General features: G+C 43.2%; 1 protein-coding gene across 4 annotated transcripts in view; it reads left to right on the top strand.

Moving 5' to 3' along the window:
* Positions 1-25,123, top strand: part of LOC105560091 — a 193,491-nt gene that overhangs the window by 54,496 nt on the left and 113,872 nt on the right. For all 4 annotated transcript variants that reach the window (XM_012008879.1, XM_012008882.1, XM_012008881.1 and 1 more), the window contains exons 3-4: positions 17,105-17,185; positions 18,211-18,433. In XM_012008879.1, the coding sequence (XP_011864269.1) occupies positions 17,105-17,185; positions 18,211-18,433 (304 nt within the window). The remainder of the gene's footprint in view (positions 1-17,104; positions 17,186-18,210; positions 18,434-25,123) is intronic.

The raw sequence follows: 25,123 nt of genomic DNA, 5'->3' as shown, positions 1-25,123 counted from the left end.
GAAAGCATCGGCGACAGGGAGTACGGCCTTAATTAAAATAAATGCTTCTCTCGAACCAGTTTCGCTACGTCGTCTGTCGTTGCCTTAATTTACGGCCAGTCTATCTAAGAAATTTTCATCGTGTCGAACGGGAAGTTGTATCGTAGAGTCACTCGTCTATAACAGAAAAGTGCTCCTACCGGCTGAACCGCATCTTAAATAATTTCCATATGCAATATCCAGATGCATTTCCGGATATTTGCTTATCGTTGGTACGGAAAATAATATACTGTGCGGATGTTACGCGCAATTTTTATTACTTACACGAGCCCCTCCAACGTGCTCGGTTGTATTTTTACTATTATAGTATCTTTTCCGAATTATACTTTCCATATATTTATTAATAACGTATATTTTGCTAGACGAACAGGTGAGGCGTAAAATTATGTTATATAATTTTTAACAAAATGATAAATTCCTTTACACTTGATATAACTTTTTTGCTAAGCAGACGGTTGAGCATGGCGCACGACGTAACAAAGCCAGCGATCAAACGAAATTTGAAGTCGTAATGAAACTCTTAATTGCTTGTTAATGGAAACGTTCCCTCCACACGGTCGTCGGATTTTCGCGCGATCGACCGTATTACAATTTTATGGTACCGCACTCCTTTGAAGACAGCCGCAGTCCGTCGAGAGATCGAATTCGCGGCCTGCATATGTCGCCTATGGACCGTCGAGATACGCGGTGGTGTGGTGGGCCCTTTGATCACGATTGTTAGGAAACATTGGCGCGCCAAGGGAATCTCCGGAGAAAATCGATATTTAGACCACCATACGGGACTCCTCGTAGCCCTCGACCTTCAGCTTTCGTGTCTTTTTGTCCCAGTCAATTAATTTTAATAATAGTGTCTTTGAGATTCCGATTTAAGAAACACTACTCCATTATGTGAAGCTCGCTTTTCTCACATATATCGACTTGACATGTCAGTTCTTAGTGTCATCTAATAATGTGGCATTATCATTAGTGGGACAGCGGGGTTAAATTAATATAGGAATCGTCTGTAAGTTCCACCATGAATTAGAGAATTTTCCTCTGTCTAAAGTTATACATGAACGCATATCCCGGTACCACTCGAAACCGTGCTTCGAAAGATAACGCGGGGACACGTGGAGCGGCGATGCGCCACGTGCTACATCTTTCATCGAGCAGGTAATTCCGCGAAACACCCGCGCGCTCAATGTCGAAGTCTCATTATCATTCGGGAAGTCGAACGGAACGGGCAGCGGCGCCGATCGGCTCCGCGCGTTTCTTTGTATCACTCCTCGAGCCACAATCACGACAAGTCCTACGAAATACATACCAGTTGGTCTCGTGCAAATAATTAGCGATTACGCGGTTGCGAGAACTTTATCACGGAACTTGATACAAAACAGAATACAAGGTAAAAATTAGTCTGTACATAAAGAAAATGAAGGAAAAGTGTAATATGCGCATAAATTCGTACAGATTTTACGTAAAGTTTCGACGGAATGAAAGTGAATATATTCCACTGTTGACGAGAAAAAGATTTGTGTGTAGGCAAGCGTCAGTTGCAACACTGATATCACTTAACTCCAAGTCCTAAAGAATGGAATAGTGGGTGGCACGTGACTGGTGTATAAATTGCTGTGTTTATTGTCCCGATGGTTGTTTTACAACGTTGACCATTGTACCGCGTGATTAAAAAGCGTCGAAATGCATTGCGACATACTCGTGCTTGACTCGAACTCGTATGAGCATCGTAATATAAGTGAATATTTTTCAATCAAAATTATATTAAATTAATGCACTTTTCACAAATTTTATTTTGCTAAAAAATTTTCGCGACCCTTCAATTTTGACAAAGAAATTTTTCTCATAATTATTGCAAATTGATATTCGTCAATTTGTTATTTAATTAAAACTTAACGCAGAAATGTCGTTTACAGCAACAAAAGAATTTTGATGATTTCGGTATTCCTCTTTTCCCGTGAGAAACGGCGAGCTTCCCCTATCGCAGTTTCGTTTATGCACCCCTATAAAGGGGAACATCCCCATTGTTTGGAAACCACTGCCGTAACAGAGAGCAAACATATGCAAAACCAACGTTCCAGCTTTTTATTTGCATAGTCACTAGTCACGCAATAAATACATTTATATACATATAACGAGATATATTAAATCCCTCTTGCTTAAACATGGAATTTATAATTGCGTTTCAGTTTTTGGGAAACATAAAAGTTATTCGTTGAAACGTGCGGAGGGAATGAAAAGTTTCTTTTTTAATATTACAAAGCAGGATTAAACGAATGGAGTAAACTAGATCGAGGTAACTTTTCCCTCGGGAAAGAGATCGTCCTCCGTCCTAGTTTGTTAAAGTCGGGATGTGATCGGCGACGAGTGCGATTGTTTGCATTATTAATCCTGCGAATTAATCCTGTCGCCCGTTAATAGCTCGTTTCGCGCGTATAGGATTGCCTTCGCGATTTCGGTCGCGCAGAGCAAGGAGCGGCACGGGATTAACGGAGCTCGCCGCTCTCATGAATCGTAATTACTAATTAGACACGGACCGGCGAGCTTGCGGCGGTGGTGGTGCGAGCGGCGAATCCGTCGGGACGTCGCTCGCTGAATCAAGTTAGGTGAAAGCATCCCCGTGGAAACTCCAGCCTGTGTGTTTAGCATCGAGAGAGAAAGAGAATGAATCTGATGTATTGTCTCTCTCTCATTTCCTTCATCTCATCGTCTCCCAGCGTTCTCGTCTCGGGATCTTTCTCGTAAATAATCGCCCGAAATTTGTTTGGTATTAATGCAGAAGAGAGTGCAAACTGAGCGCGATCTTGTAATCGTGGGATGAGTCGCGAGTAATTATTATGCTCTAATTAATACTCGGAGAACATTCGGTGCATCAACTATTTATTATGTAGCAGGAGGAATATTGCAAGGTAAAAGTTGAATGACAATGTACCAAAAAAATTTGAACGTTAAGATAACTTTGATAAGAAATTTTTTAACAAATTAGAGATCTTCAAAAAGTGGGGAAGAAGAATTAGGATTTTTTTGCAATTTTATATTTGATTTTATATTTGACATTATATACACATATATATTTTGAAACATATATAATTAAATATTAAACTAAAATTCTGTAAAAATAATACGCATTAATGAAACAGTTAATAATGTTCTGTTGACGCAGACGGATACAAAAAGTACGAAATCATTTCAGTTGTTATTTTTACTGTGATATCACAAGAAATAATCGTACCATTCATCATTGTGTCACTGCTTTAATCCATAATCTACGTTGCACCTATGAGAAAGCAGTTTAATATGTACTCCGGAGGATCGTAACAAGATACATGTAATGGAGGTTTGTAAAGCCCTGCGAGAGAGATCGTTATCGGGCGTTAATAGTACGCAAAGTTTCGTCTAAGTAATCTCATGGTAAGCGACGAAACCGCGTTGCAATTAAAGTTGCTTGCAGCTTGGTCAATAAATAGCAAACTTAACTCTTGTATGCATGACAGGGATTTTTTAATCCTCTTGCAATATTTCCTTTTTTTTACAACATTGGATATTTTCGAAATTGACTCTTTTTTCTTTCAAGCAGAGACATTTAGAGAAAATTTAATATTATTAATATATTTAATTTGAATCTATCGAGTCATTTTTTCTGCTTTGGCAATTTTTACAAACTAGAAATTACTAGAATTTTTACAAACTGTCGAGCGTCATGAGAGTGGCGTTCTGGTTAATTTGGCGAGTCGCCGCGGATAATCCCGATAACAACGCTCTCGCGATTCCACCAGCGTGGCAGAAGAGAGACGTCGGTGGTCGACGTCGCTTATCCGCGAAACGGCAGTTAGGCAGTTAGCGAAGGAGGAGAGAGAGAGAGAGAGAGAGAGAGAGAGAGAGAAAGACAGGAAGAGAATGGGGACGAAGGGGAGAAGGAGTAGGTTGGGGCCGTCTCTGTAATTTGTAACGTCGGCCATTCGAGCGTGTAACTCTGTAATGACGAGTAACGATCCCGCCGATTGCGTGGCGCAGCTGCACGACGCGCGGCAGGTTACTCTGCGCTTGCACCTTTGGTACCTAAGGTACCTCGAGTACCTTAGGGCTATCGTGTATGCGCATACTCGCGCAATTGTCCGTCTGGGGAAGAACCGAGGAGCCCTTCATTTCAGAATGTACCCTGTCGATCTTTGAATTACCATACGCAGGAATCTAATGTATCTAAGTTAGATAGAGATGGTAAATATTCTGTATATTAAATTCCGAATAATCGAAATTGTAAAAGAAGTGAAATACAATAGCTGTAGCCCAAAAGACAGAACGCAGAATATAAATCGAGACGGTTAGAATGAAACGAAATGCACACGATTTCGAACGAGAAGTCGGACCGGAACAGAGGGCAATCGAGCTATTAGAGATCAAGTGAAGTAAGGTGAGGGATGATGCTGGAGAACGTAACTGAATCTGTCGCGCAGAATGCTCGAATTCACATTACGTAAACTACATTACCGCGAGGTGATATTTTCATTGATCGGATTGCTTCGCGTTTCCAGTGTACAATAATATCTCGTAACAGGCTACATCATTGTTGACGCATTATTGCATTACGATCGCAATGCTTAATAGGGATAATGAGATGCGCCTGAATTCGTTGTGTAATCCATCCACATTTAGGCTCAGCTGCAACTACGAGGCCCGAGTCAGGCGATTTCCCTCCTCTCTGTATAGATAATATCCATTTCATATTCCACAATCTATAATATAGAGAGACAAAATTCAATTAATCATGACAAACTGCATCCCGCCCTTAATGTACCATCGTCGATAGGCATTAACGATGCTACACTACATTCTCCTCTCCCATCGTCAGAGTAATTGTCAATCTGTCGATAACGTTATCGCGTAAAGTTATTTCGTCGAGTCCGCGAGATTGTTTTCCACGTTTCCTTCTTCCATTTCTATTTCACGACTATACATTTTACATACAATCGAAAGTAACAAATAAATCGTGGGATTTGTCCAAGGGCCAGTTCACAATTAACTGCGCTAACCGAAGGTTAATTGATTCTCTGTCTTTTCTTAAATAATAAGATGGAAAAAGATAGGTATATAGTCGACTGAACCCTAGTTAATATAGTTAACCGATGTTTGTGAAACTGTTTGTTGATGAACCACAGAAGGAACTTTTATGAGAATCGCCGTTTCACCGAGCGGGAAATACGTTGTTAGGGCATATCATAGTCCTCTTTGTTGTCCCGGAATAGTTAGTCTATTTTCAACCGTGAGCATCATTGACCGCGGTACCAATGGCCCCGTAACCATTGAGGATGTCGTACTAAAACTAGTCCGCTTGGTCGCCCAAAGTGTTACCAATGGACCACACCGACGGACACCGAGGGCGCTTTTTTAGTTGGCGTTTAAAGGGCTTATCAAATCGCGCGACGACGCACGCGACCAGTTTTCGAGGCACGGAGCACTTTTTCTCCAATCCGGATTCTTTCGATTCGTCGTTACCGTCGTCGGCGCGACTCGCCTTGAACAGACGGATAAATATTGAAACGGAGCGGTCCGCCCGGTGCGTGCGTGGGAGGTAACCCACGCGGCTCTCTCACGCATCCGTATGCATCCGGGCTCTCGTATCCGCGTGTATGTAGCGAGCGAGCGAGCGTGGAAAATTGTTCTCGATAAATTCGCCCCCGGCATGGACGGCAGGCCGTTGTTGTTCCAACAGGCTCGTCGAATGTTTTTCCCCGGGGGTGGAGAACGCGAACGGCGACGGGAACGTCCGGAGCGCGTTCTCGCGCATCTCGGGAAATTCGACGGTATGCGTAAAAATTGGAATTGCATCCCGTCGACCTCCCACGCGCGATAAATCCGCGCGATTCGCGCTAGTCTCCTCTTGGTTTTTTTTTTATTTCGCGTGCCCGAGCGAGCGTGTATCCGGAACAGTATCCCGCGAATCGGGATTTCGCAAAGCGTCTTATGAATCCTATATCGGTGAATTTATTGCTATCTGGAGAATAAAGGAGTGGCGTGGTTTCGAGCTTTCTCCCTGAACATAACTTTCGTGAAATGATTCCACAAATGGGAATCCCTCGATATTAATCTTTGTACTTGGAAATTTAAGTCGAGTATTAGGAAATGGTCACGGTTTCTGTGTAAATTACATGCAACAACAAAGAAAGCGTTTATTAAACAGTTTATTTATAGAAATAGCGTGTTTTTAACATATCAAAAACAATTTACATTTATACTTAAAATTGCTTTGTCTAAAGTAAATTTTCCTCTAATTGCATTTTCCATAAATAATTATGAATAACTAGTCCGCAATTTAAGTTTGTTGCACAAAGATCGTCTCTCGATCAGAATCGAAGTTGATACAAGACTACCATAAACGCGGCGTGATAAGATTATATAACAATAAACCTAGCTGCGCTCCAAGTTTATTTTACTTGAGCAAACGTAAGAATGACGATGACGCGAAAGTTTCAAGTACCAATCGGTGCGGTTTATCGGCACACCTAATTTCGTATCACGTGCTCTGCTCCTAGGATTCGTGAGTTATAATTATCTCCGGCAAAAAAAGCAACCCCGCGGGAGAGCTATCGGTAGAGGCTGGTCGCGTCAAGTGCCACGTGCACCAAGTGCCGGCGTGTGCGAGAGCCGTGCGATAATATCTCTTCATACATTATGCAGCTTTCTGGATAGCAATACAGGGCGCATGCTGCGCGATGAGGTCGCCGGCTTAACGCTATCGGACGGCCGCGACCAAGGCTGAATATTGCCTCGCGACGGACCTCGTGGCTGTCAACCGGAAGCTTTCGCGGTTACAAATCTCATTTTCATTGCCGACGATGAGAACTCGCCGCGTATAAATCTTACGCCACAATCGGCCAGAGACTATGAATAGCCGCTGCTCTACGCGTAGCCTCTACACGCCTACCTCGTAAACAACACGCGTTTGCAATTATTTATTTCATTGCGATACGCAGGAGTATTTGCGTTACTTCGAGTCCGAGATATTTATGGAATAATATGACAACGAATATACGTCACGAACGGAATCTCGCGAAAGGGAATAAAATCGCATAATCGCGGAGTCGAAGGATCGAAGGGTCGAAGGATAAATCAAAATTGAAATTAAAACATATTCCGCGTTAACACACGATCACGAAATGATCGTGATCACGTCTTCGACTGTTATTTGTAACTTATTTATGTATGAATCGTGAATTTTTTTTTCTCTGTACCGTTAGATTACTTGAAAAGGACCACAAACCATGGTCGAACCGTTGTGAGTTTTGAACATAAAAGTTGCCAGATATGGTGTCAAGTTATCATTGAAATCTTGTAAAAAATATTGTTCTGAACTGTTAATCAGAAAAGGCGACATGAGGGATGAGACTAGTTTGAATTCGTACTCGGCGATTATATCGCTCGTCGTTCTTTGAAGCGTCGCGCGTGATAAGTTCATCATGGACGAACAAGAGCAACGTAACGTGATAATTACGGTCATATATTGCACCTCCGCGCTTGATTGCGGGGTCGCGCTTAATTATCGGCTCAAGAAGACGATTAATCCGATCGCTAGAATCACTCCTGCCCGTCCGACGTAACACGCGGAATTCGCTGCTCGCCGAGTGCGCCCGGTTTAATCCGGCGGGCGGTTTCGTTAGATCCCGAGAAAAGCGAAAGGGCAGAGGGAGGGAGAATTCCACCCCGTCCACCCTGAGGAGAACGAATTTATAACCGACCTGGATAGAAGCCGCTGCGAGGCGGACTCTGTCAACAGCGCAATGACTCACGGCTCACGGGCCGCGAGTCGCCTATCGGCCTCGCCTAGAGTTATAGCGGGTACTCGACTATATGATTCAGCTGGCAATTACGTTCCGCGATGCGCGAACCGACCCCGAAATAGATTTTCCGGAACGCGGAGAAGCGCACCGCGCTTTCATCCACCAGCGCGCTTTTATCTCGCGGGGGAAACGTCCTTAAAAGACCCGTCGACGTCGAAATGAAAGAGACGGCGACAGGGAAGAGAATGTCAGTGTTTTCCGTTTAACTTGCGCATTTCTCGTGTGTACACGTTAATTCGCTTTAACTGCCCTCATTTGCATAATGCAGCGCTGCATGTCGCGCGTGTTCGCCGTTCGAGCGTTGACCAAGCCATTGTCGCCACTTGTAAGTTAGCGAGTGCTGACAATCACCGGTAATCATTCGCTGATGCATGACACTCCAAACCGGCCGTATGTTGTCGCCCTAACGGGTGTCTACGAGGCCCGCGCTTGACCTCCCTGTGGTTCATTCACGGCGAGGCCGGTCGCGCGAATTTCAAATAACGATGCGGAAGGCGACGACGCGAATTAACTTGCGCTATCCGTACGTCGCATATTTGTTTGTAGCGATAAATTGATTTGAAATGTCTAGGATAATATATGAAAATAGTCACAAGATGAAAATACATTTACCTACCTTTTAAATATAAGGCCAATGATACACGATACTATTTTTCCTTAGCCTTAAGTCACTTGATCTAAAACTATAGCTGCATCCTTATTGGTTCTCGTAAGCAATCCAGTAGGAAAAATAGTATTGTGTACCGTTGGCTTAACTCTTGAAATTATTTTATTACGCTTTTTGATCGGTTACGACGAGACAAAACAGACTGATAATTTTCTTTGTTGATCCTGAAAATATAATTAAGAAAGTCATTGTTTGAAGAACCTTGGTTTGCCTTGGGTCGAGAGAGTCACGTTCTCCAGTCTTGAGAGTTTGAAAAGCTTGAGATTAGCACGGCACCGAGTGCCAAGAGAATCTACGATGCAGTTTCAATATTTTATTCAAACATCCCGCCTTGGAATACTTTGATTCGTCTCGTCGAGCCTTCGAAAAACTGTCGATTCATCGACCGATCGCGGTATTTTATCAAGGTAAAATTGAAAGTCACGAGAGAGACGAGCGAGAGTAGTACAGCAAGAGATGATTCGCCCGCCCTTCGTTTCGCATTCCACCCTGCGGCATCGGGCGAGAGATATTCGGTGTTCGTGAGTGGCACTTCCGGCCGGAAGTAGTTATCGTTCAGAGATCGGGCGGAGTGTTTTTCCAAGCGTTCCACTTCCCCTCGCGATATTGTATATCTCGTCGCCGTGCCTTTTTTCACCTCTTCCCCTGCGAGGGTCGTTAAGACCAGAGACTGACGTGTCCTCGTGGCCTTCGCTTTTTCGAGTCCTGTTTGCCGACCCGGTTGTCCAGCGTGCGACGGCAGGAAACACAGGAGACTTGAGCGCAACGAGTTGAGTAAGTGCCGTTGAAACGCGTGCATGCATCGAAGATGTTATTCTTTCTTATTGAAATTTTCCGTTTTATTTCGTAAAATGTATTATTACTTGGCAGCTTTTTTTTAATTTTATTGTACGGTCATTAATTAATTTAGAAAGAAAATGCACTACGAGAAACTTAAAAATATTTCACAAACTACATTTGTCGCCACAAACTTTCTTGGATTTGTTAAAAAGTCAGCTTGGGTGATAAAATTTATTTGGATTTGAAATGTAGATTTTTTCATCTACATTGACATAACTGTAAATCAAGTTAATCGCGAAAATCGGCAATTATGCACCCGTGTTCTGTTTGGTTCCCACCGACAAAGAAATTCGTTCTCACGGAGGCGACTCGTTCCCCTCGGCTTCCTCTCATCGTCGGTGGCGGGACTTTTGACCCAGAACGAGGAGGAGCAGCCGAGAAACGTCCCGAGCTCGGGCACGAGGAAGCGGTAAATATAACGTCGTTTCAGCGGCGCGTCAAGTGTCCGGAGCGAGCGGGTGCCATCGTACGCGACCAGAAATAGTGGTCGAGCTGTGTGCAGGTGCATTTCGCGGCGATGCACCTTTTACGCGGCTCCACTGTTCTCTCTGGCTTCGTTGCTCTCGCCTCATTGCTCTCGAATTATCGGCGCGATGCATTTTCTCGCGACAAGACTACGAGACTATACGGGGCTGTTGTTAACTGTTTATCGCGAACTCGTGGGTACAATCGAGTGCGTGCAAGAGAGAAAGAGAGAGGAAGAATCAACTGTCTCTAATCGAATACAATTAATAAGGTTAATTGAAGTAAAAATTATATCCATAGTAAAATAATTGATATTGAATCATAGGAAGCATCGCATTATTTAATTATAAATTACAAGTGGAAATGATTAAATTGCACAAATGAATGCAATATCCGTAAAGCGTATATTGAATACTGCATTTAGATATAATTATTTTCTCATAGCTGTTATTGAGCTAGCTTTCTGCTATTGAGTGCACTTGACGATCTGACTTTTTAAGCGCAAATGTTGATCGCGTATTTATTAATTTCGCGCTAAATGGGGGTCGAAATTGTTTAAGTCTGATGAAATCTGTATATTATTTCGGTCGGAATGGAATTTAGAAACACTTCTCTCTTGAGGATTTAAGAGCTTTCCACCAATCTCTTTCAGAGACATTCTGTCTTCCGAAAACAAAAGCTTTCGAGCCCATCTGTATAACTCGGCGCGCGTTATAATTTCCATAATTCGAACATTTTCGTGAAGCGCGCGATCGCAGGTATGCATTTCGTTCGCCTCGCCTGTCGATTCAATCGGGGAGATGGGGGGGGGGCGGGGAAAGGGAAGGCTGCGATATGGATAAACGCGCGAAAGGAAGGGAATCGCGAGAGAACGAGGGAAGGGTGGATATGCCGTTCCCTTTGTAGCGGAGAGTGAAAGCCGTAGGGCGTTTTTTAACGTCCCGCGTTTTATCGCGCGATCGCAAAGCGCCTCCACCCTCGGAGCGCGGATTCGCACGAAATGTGCATTAAGGGCGCATCCCTCTTCTGCCTCCCGTACTCAGCCTGCGTTTCCCGGTTCGTAAAACCGCGAATGTCACACCCACTGAGAGAGGAAATGTGGATTTTAATAAACGGAATGGAAATGTGTGCGTGCGCTCGGTAAAGATCGCCGTTGGATTTGCCGTTCGATGTTCCCTTCCCGCTTAAAGTCGATCGTAAATTCGAGAGTAAATAATGGTGAAGATCGACTCGATGATTAACTTTTTTATACTCTTATCAGTAAATGGCGAATATTCAGTGGTGACATAAAGCTACACTCCACACTCGCCGAAAAAATTTCCGGATCCAATGCTATTACACTTGAATCTATCATAAAATAGGTTCGATATAGCGCCAATCGTATCTTAAATGAACCATTTTTTAATCTAGAATAAAATGATAATATGTATCGTCTTTTGTCGAATATCGTGGTGCCAACTTGGTGCGTTGTAAGAGGAAGGGAAAATTGATTCTAAACGCATGTATAAACTTATATAAGTTGCTCTTGTCTCAATATAGTAAGTAAGTCAATCTTTTTTAATTCGACCGAGGAGAATAAGAATTGTTGATTTAATTTTGATATTGTCTTATTTTTATACTAAAATAATAAATGCGTCAAGACTATTTTTTGTCTCGGTAACAGAAATCCTTTCCAAGGGTGCATGGTTTGTAAAAGGCATATCTAATGCATCCGTCTGTAGAGACGAGATTAATGTTTCTTCGATAATCCCGAATTCTGCGTACTATTGTACAAAAGAATTGAGTATCAAAATGATATTGAAAATATGATATCTGTTTAACAAAGAGCAATCGCAAATCCAATATTTCTTTATATGAGCCCGCTGAGAAAAAGAGCATTTGAAAATTAATCTGTAAAAGGGGCGACACGTACGCTTTCACGTTCGCCGTCGTGGTTGTACCTGCATCGGAGGTCAAAGGTGCTTTCGCGTACGTATATAAGCCGATCATTTCATTTTTCGCGACCAGCCGGATGAGATCTCGCCGCCGCCGAGGGGTAGTCAGCCTTCTATGAAATATTTCGAGGCCGTTAAGATCGTGTCTCGCGGGAATTCAATGGGATTTCAGTGCACACCCCTGAACGCGCGAAACCCTGTTCGAAACCGTTTGGCGGCCATTCGACATTCCGGCTTACGGCTCGTTCATAAGTAAACGCGTACAAATGGACGGTGAGGACAAAATCCGATCCCCAAGCAAGGGAATTTAATAATTCCCGAGGTTTTACATGGGATGGCAAATTGCGCCGATGCCCCCGTCTGCCGCGGACGATTCTGTAATGAATCGACGCAGTTTTCTTCACTAATGTTTCATAATTAATCCTTCCCAACAGTTACGGGCGATTGCTTAATCAACGGTTTCGATACCATTCTGTAAGATATAATATTATTTTCGCGGTGTCGCAAATTTGCTATAATTTCCAGATTTTATAAGGGAATAAATTTCCATATCCGTTACCGATTGTGAGATTGGAGTTTTGCCGATACAGTGAACGAACAACTTGAACGGAACCTTGTATAAACGGTATTAATTGGTATAGAATTTACATTTAGATAGTAATCGGATAACATTATTCTTGGAAATGCATGCATTTTGCCAGAGGGCTATCATCGATAACGCGGATAAATAGTTCTAATTGCATTCTCGGTCTCGGCTCACTGAAATATATTCTCGCGTTCTCTCTCGCGAGATATCGCACACGATAACGTAACTCGTGTGTTGAAAATAATTGCGTGTCCCTGCCAACGTTCTCGTTAGCGGACTGCGCGAACCGCGGCGACACATTGCGAGCCGACGTGCTCTCTCTCTCTCTCGCACGGAGAAGGCATATAGTGTTACAGCGCGAAGACGAAGGGATCCGACGCCCGCTAATGCACGTGCACATCCGATACCGGCTTCGTTCGAGGAATATTCGCATGGCGGGTGTACCGTTACCGGCTGCAGACTGCTGCACCTCGGCCTATCGCGGATTACGTTATGCGGAGTGCGGGCAGGAAGAAGGAGCGCTACGATTCCTTCGGTAAATCGCGCGATTACCCTGACGTCCGAGGTCCTCTCGGTCGTCGAACGTTTACGGTTGACTCTTGCACCCTTAAAACCGCGTCGCGACAAAGTACTCCTCGCCCACGTTTTCTGAAAATAATTCTCGCTTGGACGCTGGCCGGTTAATGTCGACCAAAAAAAGCTTGATTATTGAAATTAATTTTGTTAGGTACTTTGAAGTCGAGAAGAGATTTTTTACTTGAGAAATATTCAATCGAAGCTCTCTTTCTCTCTATGCTTAAGTTTTATTTAAAAATGAATTAAACATGGACATTTTCTTATTAAATTAGGTCTAGGAGATTTTTTAATTTGTAATTTAATCTGGCTTTCAACACACGGACTGAGTGAACAACGTTAAGCCGTTCATTTAGAATTACAGCCACTCTCGAATTGTGGCATCGACCTACCCGGCTTTCGCAGCGAAATACGACGACTACGCGATCTCGTCGTTACGCATTTTTGCCCGCGCGGTGATTTTATTTTTCCGTTGACTCTCTTTCAAAGGCTCTTTCCCCGCCTCCACCGTCGTTTTTATTCCCGCTGCGGAATGACAGACACAGTGAGCGCGAAATAACTCATTCTCGGCCGTCGCGTTTCCCGACGTCGGAAGACATTACGTCGCAATTTTTACGACACGTAAAAGCGACTCCCGGCCGACAAATTAGGTTTCTCGAGCAAGGGAGCGTCTCTCGTCGTGCGACAACGACGGCGACGGCGACGGCGACGACGACGACGTTGACGAAGCGTTGGATTCTGTTTCAATTCGCAACGCGCCAAGTTCCGAGATTGCCCGATTCCTCGCTGTTTTCCGAAGCTATCTCCTCTCATTTTTTTTTCTTCGTCCCTTTCTCAGTTACGACTTAACGACCTAGCAATTGAGCCAAGTTACACGAGAGCGAATGGCGCCGCTGAAAAAGAGGATAAACGGCGTGGCTAAGTACCGCCGCACGTTTCGCGTGGGGTTGCTTTTCAGACGTATTCGCGCGGCTTTTACCGCGAGAAGAAAGGACGAGCAACATTTACGGAAGAGATTTGAAAAGCTCGGGATTCTCTCCCCGCGATTCATCACGATTGAAACATGCGATACGACGTGTAGAAACGAGATATTTTTCTCTCGCTCCACGATCCCATTCGTAAATTATATTTCTCGAGCGGAGAACTTCAAGTGCAATTAAACTTTGTAAATTAGCGTAGAAAAATCATATATCGTAGGAGAAATTTGTTTTTGTGTTGATAAGATAGATGCGATTTAAATATTGAAACCATCGCCTTGTTCGCCTGAGGCAACGCCGGGGAAAATGAATTATCGCATGACTTCCACGGTATCTTCTTTGTTCGACCGGCTGGAGAGAGGCTTTCGTCGAAAATGAAGAAATCGATAAATCACGGGCGAGCGCAACGATCATCGGCGAGCAACGCGCGCGGTCCAGGTCTCTGGTGGCTGCACGCGCAGAAATACCGAGGCGCGTGACTCTAAGTGCTCCGTAATAGACTTTTCGGAAACAGGCGATTTTAGAATTTCAGCGAGGCTGACTCACCCACCCTTCATTCCGCGTGAGAATGCGAGCAAGAGGGTCAGAGCGAGATTTCGTTGCGCTTCCATACGGACGCAGCTGTCGCGCGACGCGTATGCGTGTGTCCTGCGCGAGCGACGGGTATATCGGGTGTGCAATTGAAGCGGAACCATTAATTCTCCTCCGTCTCATTTAAGCTTGATTACAAGATACGTCTCTGTCGGAGCAATTGTCGTTGCTGTGCAATAAACTCGAGATTTACGGCATGTTTATGAGAGATCCGGAAAAGCTTTTCCAATCCCTGATTTGCGAGAGATTTAGTTGAACGTGAAATACGTTTGTTTATTAAAACATATCTTTATCGTCGGACTAAAATATTTATTTCGTTAAATTTACTCGACATCCGAAACGAAACTTGGTCGACATTCAACACCGGGTATCGAAAACGTCTCGCGCACACATAGCAATGGGGACTTCCTGGTTCTCGGAGCAATATGTTGACGCACTCGCGGACGAGCGTGAACACGCACGCCGCACGCACTCCCGCGTCTTCTCGTCGTTTGGAGCGCACGCCATGGAAAATCAAAGTCACTCGTGCTAGATATTTCATCGCGAACGTCTGAGCGGCTGCCAAGAGCTCCAAATGCGGCGGTCTGAGAGGATTTGCGAGCGGAAGCGAGCGACCGGGAAGGAGCAAAAACACCATCGTTGAGCGGATTCGCGTGAGCGGCGTTCTATTGTCGCAATTGGCAATTATTTAAGTAATCCCTGCGAAGAACACGATGGAGTTGCTCTGAAAGTACAAGGGCGTTCGCAAAATCTGAAAAATTATGCGGAAGCAGTATATTAATTAATAAGTTCCGTTGAGAAAAAACTATTAGTTATGATAAGGGCGATAGGAGCATATGATAAAACGATATTTGACGATGTGATACCGACATGTTTAATTTGATGTCAGACGTTTCGGTTACGGAAGGTAACCCTTTTCAGTGACAAAAAAAATAATTATTAATGCGCTAATTATTAGCTAAATTTCGGACATATATCGCTTCGCTGGTGTGTGTCGTGGATACGGGGATTTATTTCTCCACAGTAACGGTGTGGTTAGAGTTGTGGAGATTCGTATCAATGTTCAACTTGTCAAATTCTCCACAATCCGTTGGACACGTGCATGCAAACACCGAATACTTGAAAAGGTATTGAGATTTGCATCGTCGAAGGTCCGTTGTTATACGAAACGGTCAGTGTAAGATCTTAGACAAAGAAAAGCTAAGTACAACGTCTGTACATGGCAATAGCGAACGACGGACTCGAAATTTAGCTGATAATTAGCGCATTAATAATTACTTTGTTTGCCATTGAAAAGGGTTACCTTCCGTAACCGAAACGTCTGACATCAAATTAAACATGTCGATATTTATTTTGTCAAACAATGAACTATTGTGTTCCGTTTCGTTTCATCTCATTACAAACACATGGTCAAATAACGCTTTATCGGCATATGCTCCTATCGCCCTTATCGTAACTAATAGTTAATGCGGAAACCTTTTGGCAATTCTGATCCGCGGTAAAACGTTATTTGTACATAATTTAAATTTTACATACGAGTTGAATGACCTTTGCTCAACGTATTCCTGTCCCTGGAAATAATACACAGTAAGATAAATAATCAGATAGCAAGTTTATTTGGAATAAAGTCTGAATGTGAGAATTTGGTCTCTATATATTGAGCTCCTCGTATCTTTTAATCATTTCCTCGTAATGTTCTCACGCGTAACGATACACTTTCCGCGGAACATAAACTCCTAATTTAATTCCGCAGTCGCCGCGCGTTCGTTATATTTACCCTGTCAAATGATTATTCTATCGAACCCCACGGTTGTGAATTATTCGCCCGACTTGTTAGCTCACGTGCCAGAATCAACGGTCGATATCCAGTCGACGGGCGGATGAAATATGAATATTGAAGTGGCAATGCACGCGCGAGCGAGGTACACGCGGAATCACGCTCTTGCGCAACGCCACATTCCCCGGTCCTCGAACTTTTCATCTCGCTACGACAACTCCCCGCTGTGAGAATCTCTCGGATTCGCGGGCGAAAGCGTATCTCGAACGAACCTCCCTCGTTCGCGTAGGATTTATGCGCGCGTGCCTAACGGACCTCTCTAATCGCGTTTATCAGCTGCCACGCGCGAATGTTAAATCGAGGCACGTTTCGGTTTCAATCGAGCAGACGTGATTATGTTGTAAGTCGAAATTGAAAGTGTGCAAAGAATATGAATAGCGTTTCTCTCCACGTGAGAAAGTCAAGGTTTTTGATTTATAGCCACGAATAATTATCGTAATTAGCTTTACAATCGAGAATTGTTACTTAGAAATGAATATTGCAGTCCTCCAAACTTTTCCCGTTATATTTAACTATCTTGATGTCATGGAGTTGCATTTAATTGTTATTTATAAATCACAGATCGCATTTGTCAAACCTTGTCACGAGACAGCGAGATCTAAACGCAATTATATTTCATCGCAATATTATCAGTTTGATGTGAATTGACGAATCTTGAGAGAACGTTGAACTCTGATGGTGGACGTAAAAGAGCTTCATCGATCGATCGTTAGCCGTTGGCTATCGAATACTAATTTAACTAACAATAATTCCGTTTATGTTTCAGGGCTTCCAGCGGTCGCGGACCCGATTCGCCCCTCAACTCGGATCTGGCACTTGACAAGCCTCGCCCCATACCATCCCCCAGGTAAATTCATTGTCATTTCGGTACAATTACGCAATACGCTAATATGAGAAATAAGTAATGTAAAAAGTGCGAAAACCAAATTGACAGAAACGTATTTTCCGTATTAACTTCCTCAACATTTCAATTTCATTTTGACTAGATTTATATTTCAAATAATTCTTTTTCTCTCTTCTGTAATCGTCATTATTATAACAAAAGTAAATTCTTACGGTTGCATTCGTGCCCGTAAAAACTTGATCTCTTTCTCTTGAACTTGAAAGTTCTGCTCTTAAATCCCGGCAGACTTCCATTGATCCTACATTTTTGTCGACGAAAGTGGTACAGAAAGAGAGACGGGCATTTGCATACGCGCATTTGCATACGCGTCGCGCGAAGAGACTTAAGGCTAGATGGATTTAAGACTCGAGAATAATGGTCGAAAGTGGAACGGTTCCTGCTCTGTAATCCTATCGTCGACCGCGCGACGCCGCTCCCCGGCAAGATTATTGACATTGATACGCAAATGCATCTGTCCGCGCAATATCGGTCACCCGCGTTTGCACACGAGTATCAGATGTTGCCGTGTTGCAAAGAGAATTGTCGAGCGAATTGCCTTTGTCATAGCACTAAAAGTCAACTCTTCTCTGCTTGCACAAGGCTAGAGTGCACGCCCGTACGACCCGGTATTACCCATTATTAAATTATTCAATAATCCTCTTTATACGAAAGAAATTAAGAGACACATATCGAATATTCGCCGTAGTAATAAGGCTAGCATATTTTTAATAGCGTAACGTATTAGTTAGAAAATTATATCATTTAAAATAACAGAGCATATTTTAAGATAAAATTTTCAAATTACATACTAAAATTTAATCGAAGAATAACGTTTCCTCTCCTTCAAGTATTTTGTATTATTTTACAAAAAAGAAAAAATTAAATATTGCAATAATTAATAAAAGGTTGTTATTAGCAAGTGCGTTGATTCTTCGGCATAAGGCACCATCTACTGTCGACGTTCTCTAACGAGTTACCCTCTGTTGCAGGCAAATCCACCCCCTGTACGGGGAGAAAGCCGGCCTTTTGGGCTACTGCGACACGGTCGGTAACACGGAGAACTTTCCACCAGCCCCCAACATCGTTGTCGAGGGTGGCAGAATCGAATTCGTGCGCCCCTCGCAAGATGGCACAACGACATCCCGAAGGAACACCATGTCCAGAGCTTCGCAGACCTTCAACGAACAGCAGGAGAAGTCCGATCCCGCCAAGGTTCGATATATTCTTTAAGATTGCACGCTTTGCCGCTTTATGATTTTTATGTTTCGACGCAAATGAAAGTCTTGAAACAGCCGCGATAAAATCCAATGAATAATTTTTTAATTATTTCTGCAAATTCTCATATCGTCTAAATCGTTAATTATTCTGGTATTTTTACTTATATTCTTGTGGAATGTTCGTCACCTTTGTAAGACTTTGGCGTCCCTATCGAGTGGTCGAAGGTTGCCCGAGCGTAAGGGGCGGAAACTTTAAGCCCTAATCACGAGCGTCGGCTCGAGCTGTAACGAGATTTGTCGGCAGCGATTTCTGTGTCCTGACAAATCAAATCTGTCCAGCTCTTTGCGTCGGCTCTCTCTCTCTCTCTTGAAATTTCCTCCTCACGTTCGCGTTCGATGTCGTGTCGCTCAACGCTCCGGTCACCGGTCGCGGACGCGCGGCTAACCCTTTACACCCTTCATGTTGTATTCATTCGACGTAATTGATTTCCTGGACAGGCGGGGGTGACGTAGAATCTCCATAGTAAATTGGATCGCGTCTTCTCTCTCTCTCTCTCTCTGTGTCTCTCGCTGTCGTTAGGACATGAAAGAGAGGAGGATATTCGTTGCACGCGCCAATACGGCGATTACTCCGAAATTAACGATGTTTCGCGTGCTGCGTAACGTCGACAACGATGAGGACGACGACGGTGGACCTAACGAGTTAATGAAATTCATTTAACCCTCCTCTCACGCGCGCACAATGACTCTTATATGAGGCACGACAGATATTAAACTCTTTCAACGTCACGTGCAATCGCATTTGCATGCGTTTAATCGAGGTCTTTCCTCTTCTCTTTTCTTCGCAAGAAGACCAACGAGAATATTTTAACTACGAAAATCTCTTGGCGCTGCCGAGTTCGAAGTGATCGATAAAACTTTGGTCGGAGTAAAGTTTGATGGCATAAAGAGCGCGGCAGATGTGCCTTTATTTCTCCTTCCCTTGGATGTATTTCGTCGTGCGATATAATAACGAAAAGTAATTTGCGCACGGAAATTTAAACGGTTTCGAATTCACGAAATAAATTTTATTCGTGTATACACTAAACAACCTTGACGCAGAGTTAACTTACCGTTATTGCATATAGAATTTCGTTCCGGTTCAGATCGCCGCGCGAAATGCAATTTGCGTTTAAAACGAGCGCATCCCTGAAAAGTTGCTGAATGTAACAATTTTATTCGCGATTTAATTTGCCCGATTTTGATTACCTCCCGACCAAGTTTTCGGCCGGGAAAATTACCTTGCAAATTATCAGACACAAGGCTCGCCCTGATTTAAATTAAATGTTTAACGATTGTCCGACGTACGTTCTGCATCTACGTGAAATTTGGAATAGTTTAATAATGTTTATAGGAAAAATGTTACGCTCTGTTTTACCCTTCCCTTTCATTTGCATTTATCTTATAAAGTATCTTACACGGTTCACGGTAACATAGGATAAGCTTCGGGAAAACTCCTCAGATTAATGACCTTTTCGGATAACCTACCTCGGGTCAGTGACATATAGCAGCTTTTATCTTAAAACATCTTTTTTTCGGATAAGACCACCGGTCTGTAGTGTTGGTTAAAACTACTAAGGCTCAGTTACACCGACGTCTCGTTTAACTTTAACTTTACCTTAATTCACTGTGTCTTTTTCCAAGAGAAACAGAAAGAGACGATAAGTAAATTAAGCTAAAGTTGAAATTCCGTGACGTTAGGACGGGCCTATTTAGGACTGTCACAACATGGTATAATAGAATCATGTTTTTATCAACGTCGTGTATCGTACGCTGAACAATTTAAATCTTATTTTCAAATTTCAGTAATAGCTCATTTGATTATAATTGCATTGAATTACGACTTAGTGGTTAAATATGTACGACACATCTTTTTACGAATATCTCTTTCGATAGATCTACAAGATCATGTTACCTCGCGCTCGGAGCGGAGCGATGCGGAGGTATTCAACGTCCGATTAATGTATCGAGATAGTCCCGTATTATCTACGTTTTCATTCCGCGCATTAATTATTCCGTTAAACGTGACGTGTCCGCAGAACTCGTTGCGTCAATTTTATCGTACGACTTATTAACGGAGCGGCGTAACGTTTTCCGACAGGCGCACAAAAGCGCGCGCGTTATTCATTCGGACAGCCGTGGAAGGTTTCCGACAATGCCGGCGGCCTTGAATGAGAGCTCGCCGAAAGAAGTTGTAGGAGCGATCAGTTATTGTGTCCGTTCCGCGTTTTCGACGATGAGCGCAGCAGAGAGTTTTGGCTCGGTAACTTTCCCCGTCCGACCCTCGGCTACGTCGATCCCGCCGCGCGAACTCTTTCGACTCTTCGGGGATCGATTTCGTTAAATTATCCGTAACTGGATTCCCCGGAATTCGTTTTCGTTACAGATAAAGGGAGTAACGTTGTTAACACGTGAAAAATCTCAAAGGTTTTATACCTTGAACATAGTTTACAGTAACATAGTTAAACCCGTATCAGACTACGGACTGAGATTAAGATTAGATTGAAATTTGACCAATCGGAGTAAAGTTTGCTAATCTCAAGTTTAGTGACTTTAATTCGTCAAATTTTCATCTACTCTCGATCTCAATGCGTAGTATGATACGGGCTTTAGAATTAGCAATTTAATTTATGGTCGCGCTAGTCTTGTTGTAGTTTGTTAAAGATACGATTAATTGCGCTTTGATCGAGTTCGACACATTGACCTTGTTGACGGCGGAGAAAGATTAATTGGATTAAAAGTGGCGTCTGCCCTCAAAATTCGACAACTCGATTATGCAAATTTGCGCGAGCAGCATCGTCTCGACGCGGTTTCAAATTGGATTCCGGCTGCGGATTTACGACGCCTCGCTACTTTCGCCACGATAATATTTTCGTCGCGGGCAAAAATATTAACTTTCAATTTGCATCATAATAGCGTTCGAAACAGGTCCGGATAATGAGCGGGACACCCGGTGAAGGAGTAAAAGTCGAAAAGTCGCGACTACCCGGTGCGCGCGGCCCAGCACGCGGGAGGTTCGCGCAGTCAGGTTAATATGCTAATTGCCGCATTCAAACAGCGGAACTAATTGAATTAAGCGATGCAAAAAGTTTTCGCCTCGAAATTAGCATGAATTAGAGAAGCCGCGCTAGCTCGCCCATCTTATCACGGTGGACAGCCATTCGGAGCGCTCGGAAGTCATTTCACCGTAATACTAATCATCTTCCTTCGCCATACGAGAGCGAAGCGTTTCCGCGAGCACCGCGATATTCCACGGGCCAAGTTTCAAACTGGAGTTCCGTTTCAAATTCCTTGAAGCATTAATTTGATTATCAGGACGGATCAGTAATTAGAAATTTTATTTCTAGTCTTTCAACGTTTACACTTTGCTTTTCTCCGTCGTCGAATATACTTGAGAATCTCTCGCGGCTTGGCGAGAGATTCGACGACGACAGGTCCCGCCGATATGACACGCGTGACAAGCGCCACGTCGGATAAGATGGAAAAACGTGTCTCTCCCGCGTATATTAGCTTCGACACATTATACGCGCGAGATCGGCGGGAAAGAGCCGGCTAGAAGCCTGTATTCGGTGAAAACGATGGGCGGGATTGGCAGGCCGGATCGACTCGACGCGGCGTCCCGTGAAACGAGAGGGATACACCGCCGCGAATACGTGCGTCGTGTCAGGACACGCGTGCGTTCCCTCCGTCCTGAAAACACGCGGTTTTCCGTCGTGACGGACAGTCCCATATTGTATCCGCCGCGGACGCGCGCTTTGAACGACAGCGACAATAGTAGTAGGCGTCGCCGATACGCGAGAGCCGGCTCGTTTCGAGCCGACGAGCGTGCCGAATAAAGGCCGGAATTTCGGCTGACGAGCACCGGCCGTGACTACTTCGCAGGGCCGCACCGCCGTACGTCGAGACCACGCGGAAAGTCCGAGACACTCGTACTCCCTTTCCTTCAATTTTTTTTTCTGGAAGAAACCGAAGACAGAGAAGAAAGGAATATTGTTTCATTAAAATTTAAACATCGATTTAAATATCGCAATTAGGTTGGAGAAATTATTAGGTGTCTCGCAAAAATGGACTGGGGTTGAGATCTTTGTTTTGTGAATAAAAGAAAAGGAAACGCGAAAATACGTTCGCGTATACATTAAATCAAAAGAGACTAATATCCGTGCCTTTGACATTTAAAATACAGTACAGTTATTTTATCTTGTGATTAGTCCACGGTCCAACGAGTAACATATTTAAACAGGTTGCAGTATGATTAGTAATTTTATATCTTGATATTTAATATCTTTAGAGATAAACTATCTCGACGAGCTCACTGTGCGTAAGAGATCTGTGTGGGAGTTTGAGCTGCGTCGCTGCAACTGCAGCACGCACGTTCGCATGAATGCACGCGTGGCGTCGCCGGCTTTATCGTGTCACGATGGCATTGTTTCGTCACGCCGCGATCATCGTTGCAAAAATACGATGCTAGCCCACCGTTTTATCACGCATGACGAACTGAAAGGGATGATTTAGATCCTTTGATACTCGGAATTTTATGCATTGAGTAATACTTGCGGAGATTGGACGATTTCGCTAATATTAGCCTAAAGTTAGCTCGCTAATACTCGCCTGAAAAACTTGGCCAGTCGAATGTTTAACGTAAAGAAGCGATGAAACTTTTCGAGACGTTGATATCGGTAGCCTAGCGTCAATCAGATGACAGCAGGAATTAGAAATAGTGTCAGAGATGTAATCGCAGTTGGCGGTGTATCGTAATAAATATGATATCGATTCTAATTATTGGGATTCATAAGTTATCGTAATACGTTTCTGGGTCGGCGTACATCTGGTAGCAGTTTCACGTTATTTCCATAGGCTATAAATATTGCCACAATCATATGGCGCATTATTCATAACATTGAATGCGCGCGTGACGTCTTCAAAAGGCGGAAACACGCTCGGACGTGTAATGCATCATTAATATCTCGCCGCAGAAATCGCTGACTTATGCAATTACCCCGCGCGAATGCAATTAGAAATCTGTAATCTCAAATCATGTGATTCGCTACGTACGCGCTGCGTGAATTTCTGCATAATTAATATTTTAAGTGGGCATTTAAAAGGCTCCCGCAGAGTTCGCATATGTACTCAACATGTGAAATTGTACAAGTACTTTGCGCGATTTCTTGCTGTAAGATAAGCAGCGTAAGTCGAGAAAGAATTTTATAAAAGTAAAAAGAGACTTTTTATATTATAAGTCAACGTATGAATTATTTGATGATACGATAATAGTACAGATGTTATTTTTGTGATGCGACTTATGGTGAAACGTTTTCGAGTATGAAGATTCTATTCGCGTTGCAAAATTATCTTATTAGATAAGATAAAATCTCGAGTCCCTTTTACTAAGCACCAAAGATATATCACTGTCATTATGCTATGATGGATGATACAACTCTAACATCGAAGTAATATATTACCCGTATAGGTATCTCAAATTAATTATGCAGGATATTCCATAAGCATAGTGCTTTCCTTCTCGTTTACGGATATTTTGACGAATTTAAAAGCGTCCTCCATTCAATGGAAACTTTTGCGGAAAGTTATAATTTATAGCGCTGCTTTCTTTCCCAGCAATAATTTTCTCGATAATTTGCCTAGGAAGATAACTTAATCCACAACCCTCTCACTACGGTTAGGAAAATGTTTTTATTTGTAATCCTCCGCAGATGTCAGAGATGACAATTACATTTCACGACAAAGATTAAATGTTTGTATCTGTAGACGAGAGAGAAAGCGTAAAAATTGTCGAGCATCCCAATAAACTCACGTTGCTTATTTCGTGATATGCCGCATGAGACGAAAGGAATTAATTATTACAGAAATTACCAAATGAATAGATAGAATGGTGGTTTCGCGATAAGAGGCGAAACTTTATTGGCTCGGTTTCCAATTAACGCGCGCGAGGTTCTTCGATTAATTAAAGTACAATGGAAAGTGTACGCGCAGCGCTTTTTCGTGTTCGTCCAACTAAGACCATTATCCTCGTTAATTAGTGCGCGAGGCACGTGCATAATTGTCGAGAGTTTATTTGCGACTAATTATAAACCCCTAATTAGGTAGGTGCGGGCGCGGGATGTGCTCCTCTTGATAGCGGGCGACATAATCGAGCGCGACGATTTTCTAGCGTTACCGTCAGTGTCGCGATAACATCAAAGGCGAAATCGGCACGTCGCCTCTCCTTGGATTTAACGATAAGTTGAATGGTTTGAAAGTAGGTACTGCAAGTGCTGCCGCATGCGATTTCGCAGTTGGTTCGGAAATCTTTGAGATGGATCAGGTTTCGGAAATGGCTCTGCGTTAATTGTAAGAAGAAATTGGCTGGAAATTTTACATATCTTTATTTAAGAATTTGCTCGCTTAATATATGATCTATAAAATAATAGGCAAAGAATTGATGTGCACAAATATGCATTTAAAGTGTTAATAGTAACGTTTTACCGACTATGTCAATTTTAAGCTGCAACTGTCGTTATTAACCAAATGTACGCAGCAAGAAATTGCAAGTAAACAGAGCAACAAAGTAGCAACGAGCAGATGCTAAATGCCCGCATACGTTTCATTCTATTTATTTTATACGTTGTATCGCGCCAAGCTTGATAGTTTT

This window comes from Vollenhovia emeryi, unplaced genomic scaffold (genome assembly GCF_000949405.1).
Source record: "Vollenhovia emeryi isolate VEMERY1.0 unplaced genomic scaffold, V.emery_V1.0 DF939242.1, whole genome shotgun sequence".
NCBI classification, from domain to species: domain Eukaryota; kingdom Metazoa; phylum Arthropoda; class Insecta; order Hymenoptera; family Formicidae; genus Vollenhovia; species Vollenhovia emeryi.
The sequence above is the reverse complement of the archived record's forward strand: the minus strand, read 5'-3'. Positions and strand labels throughout refer to the sequence as shown.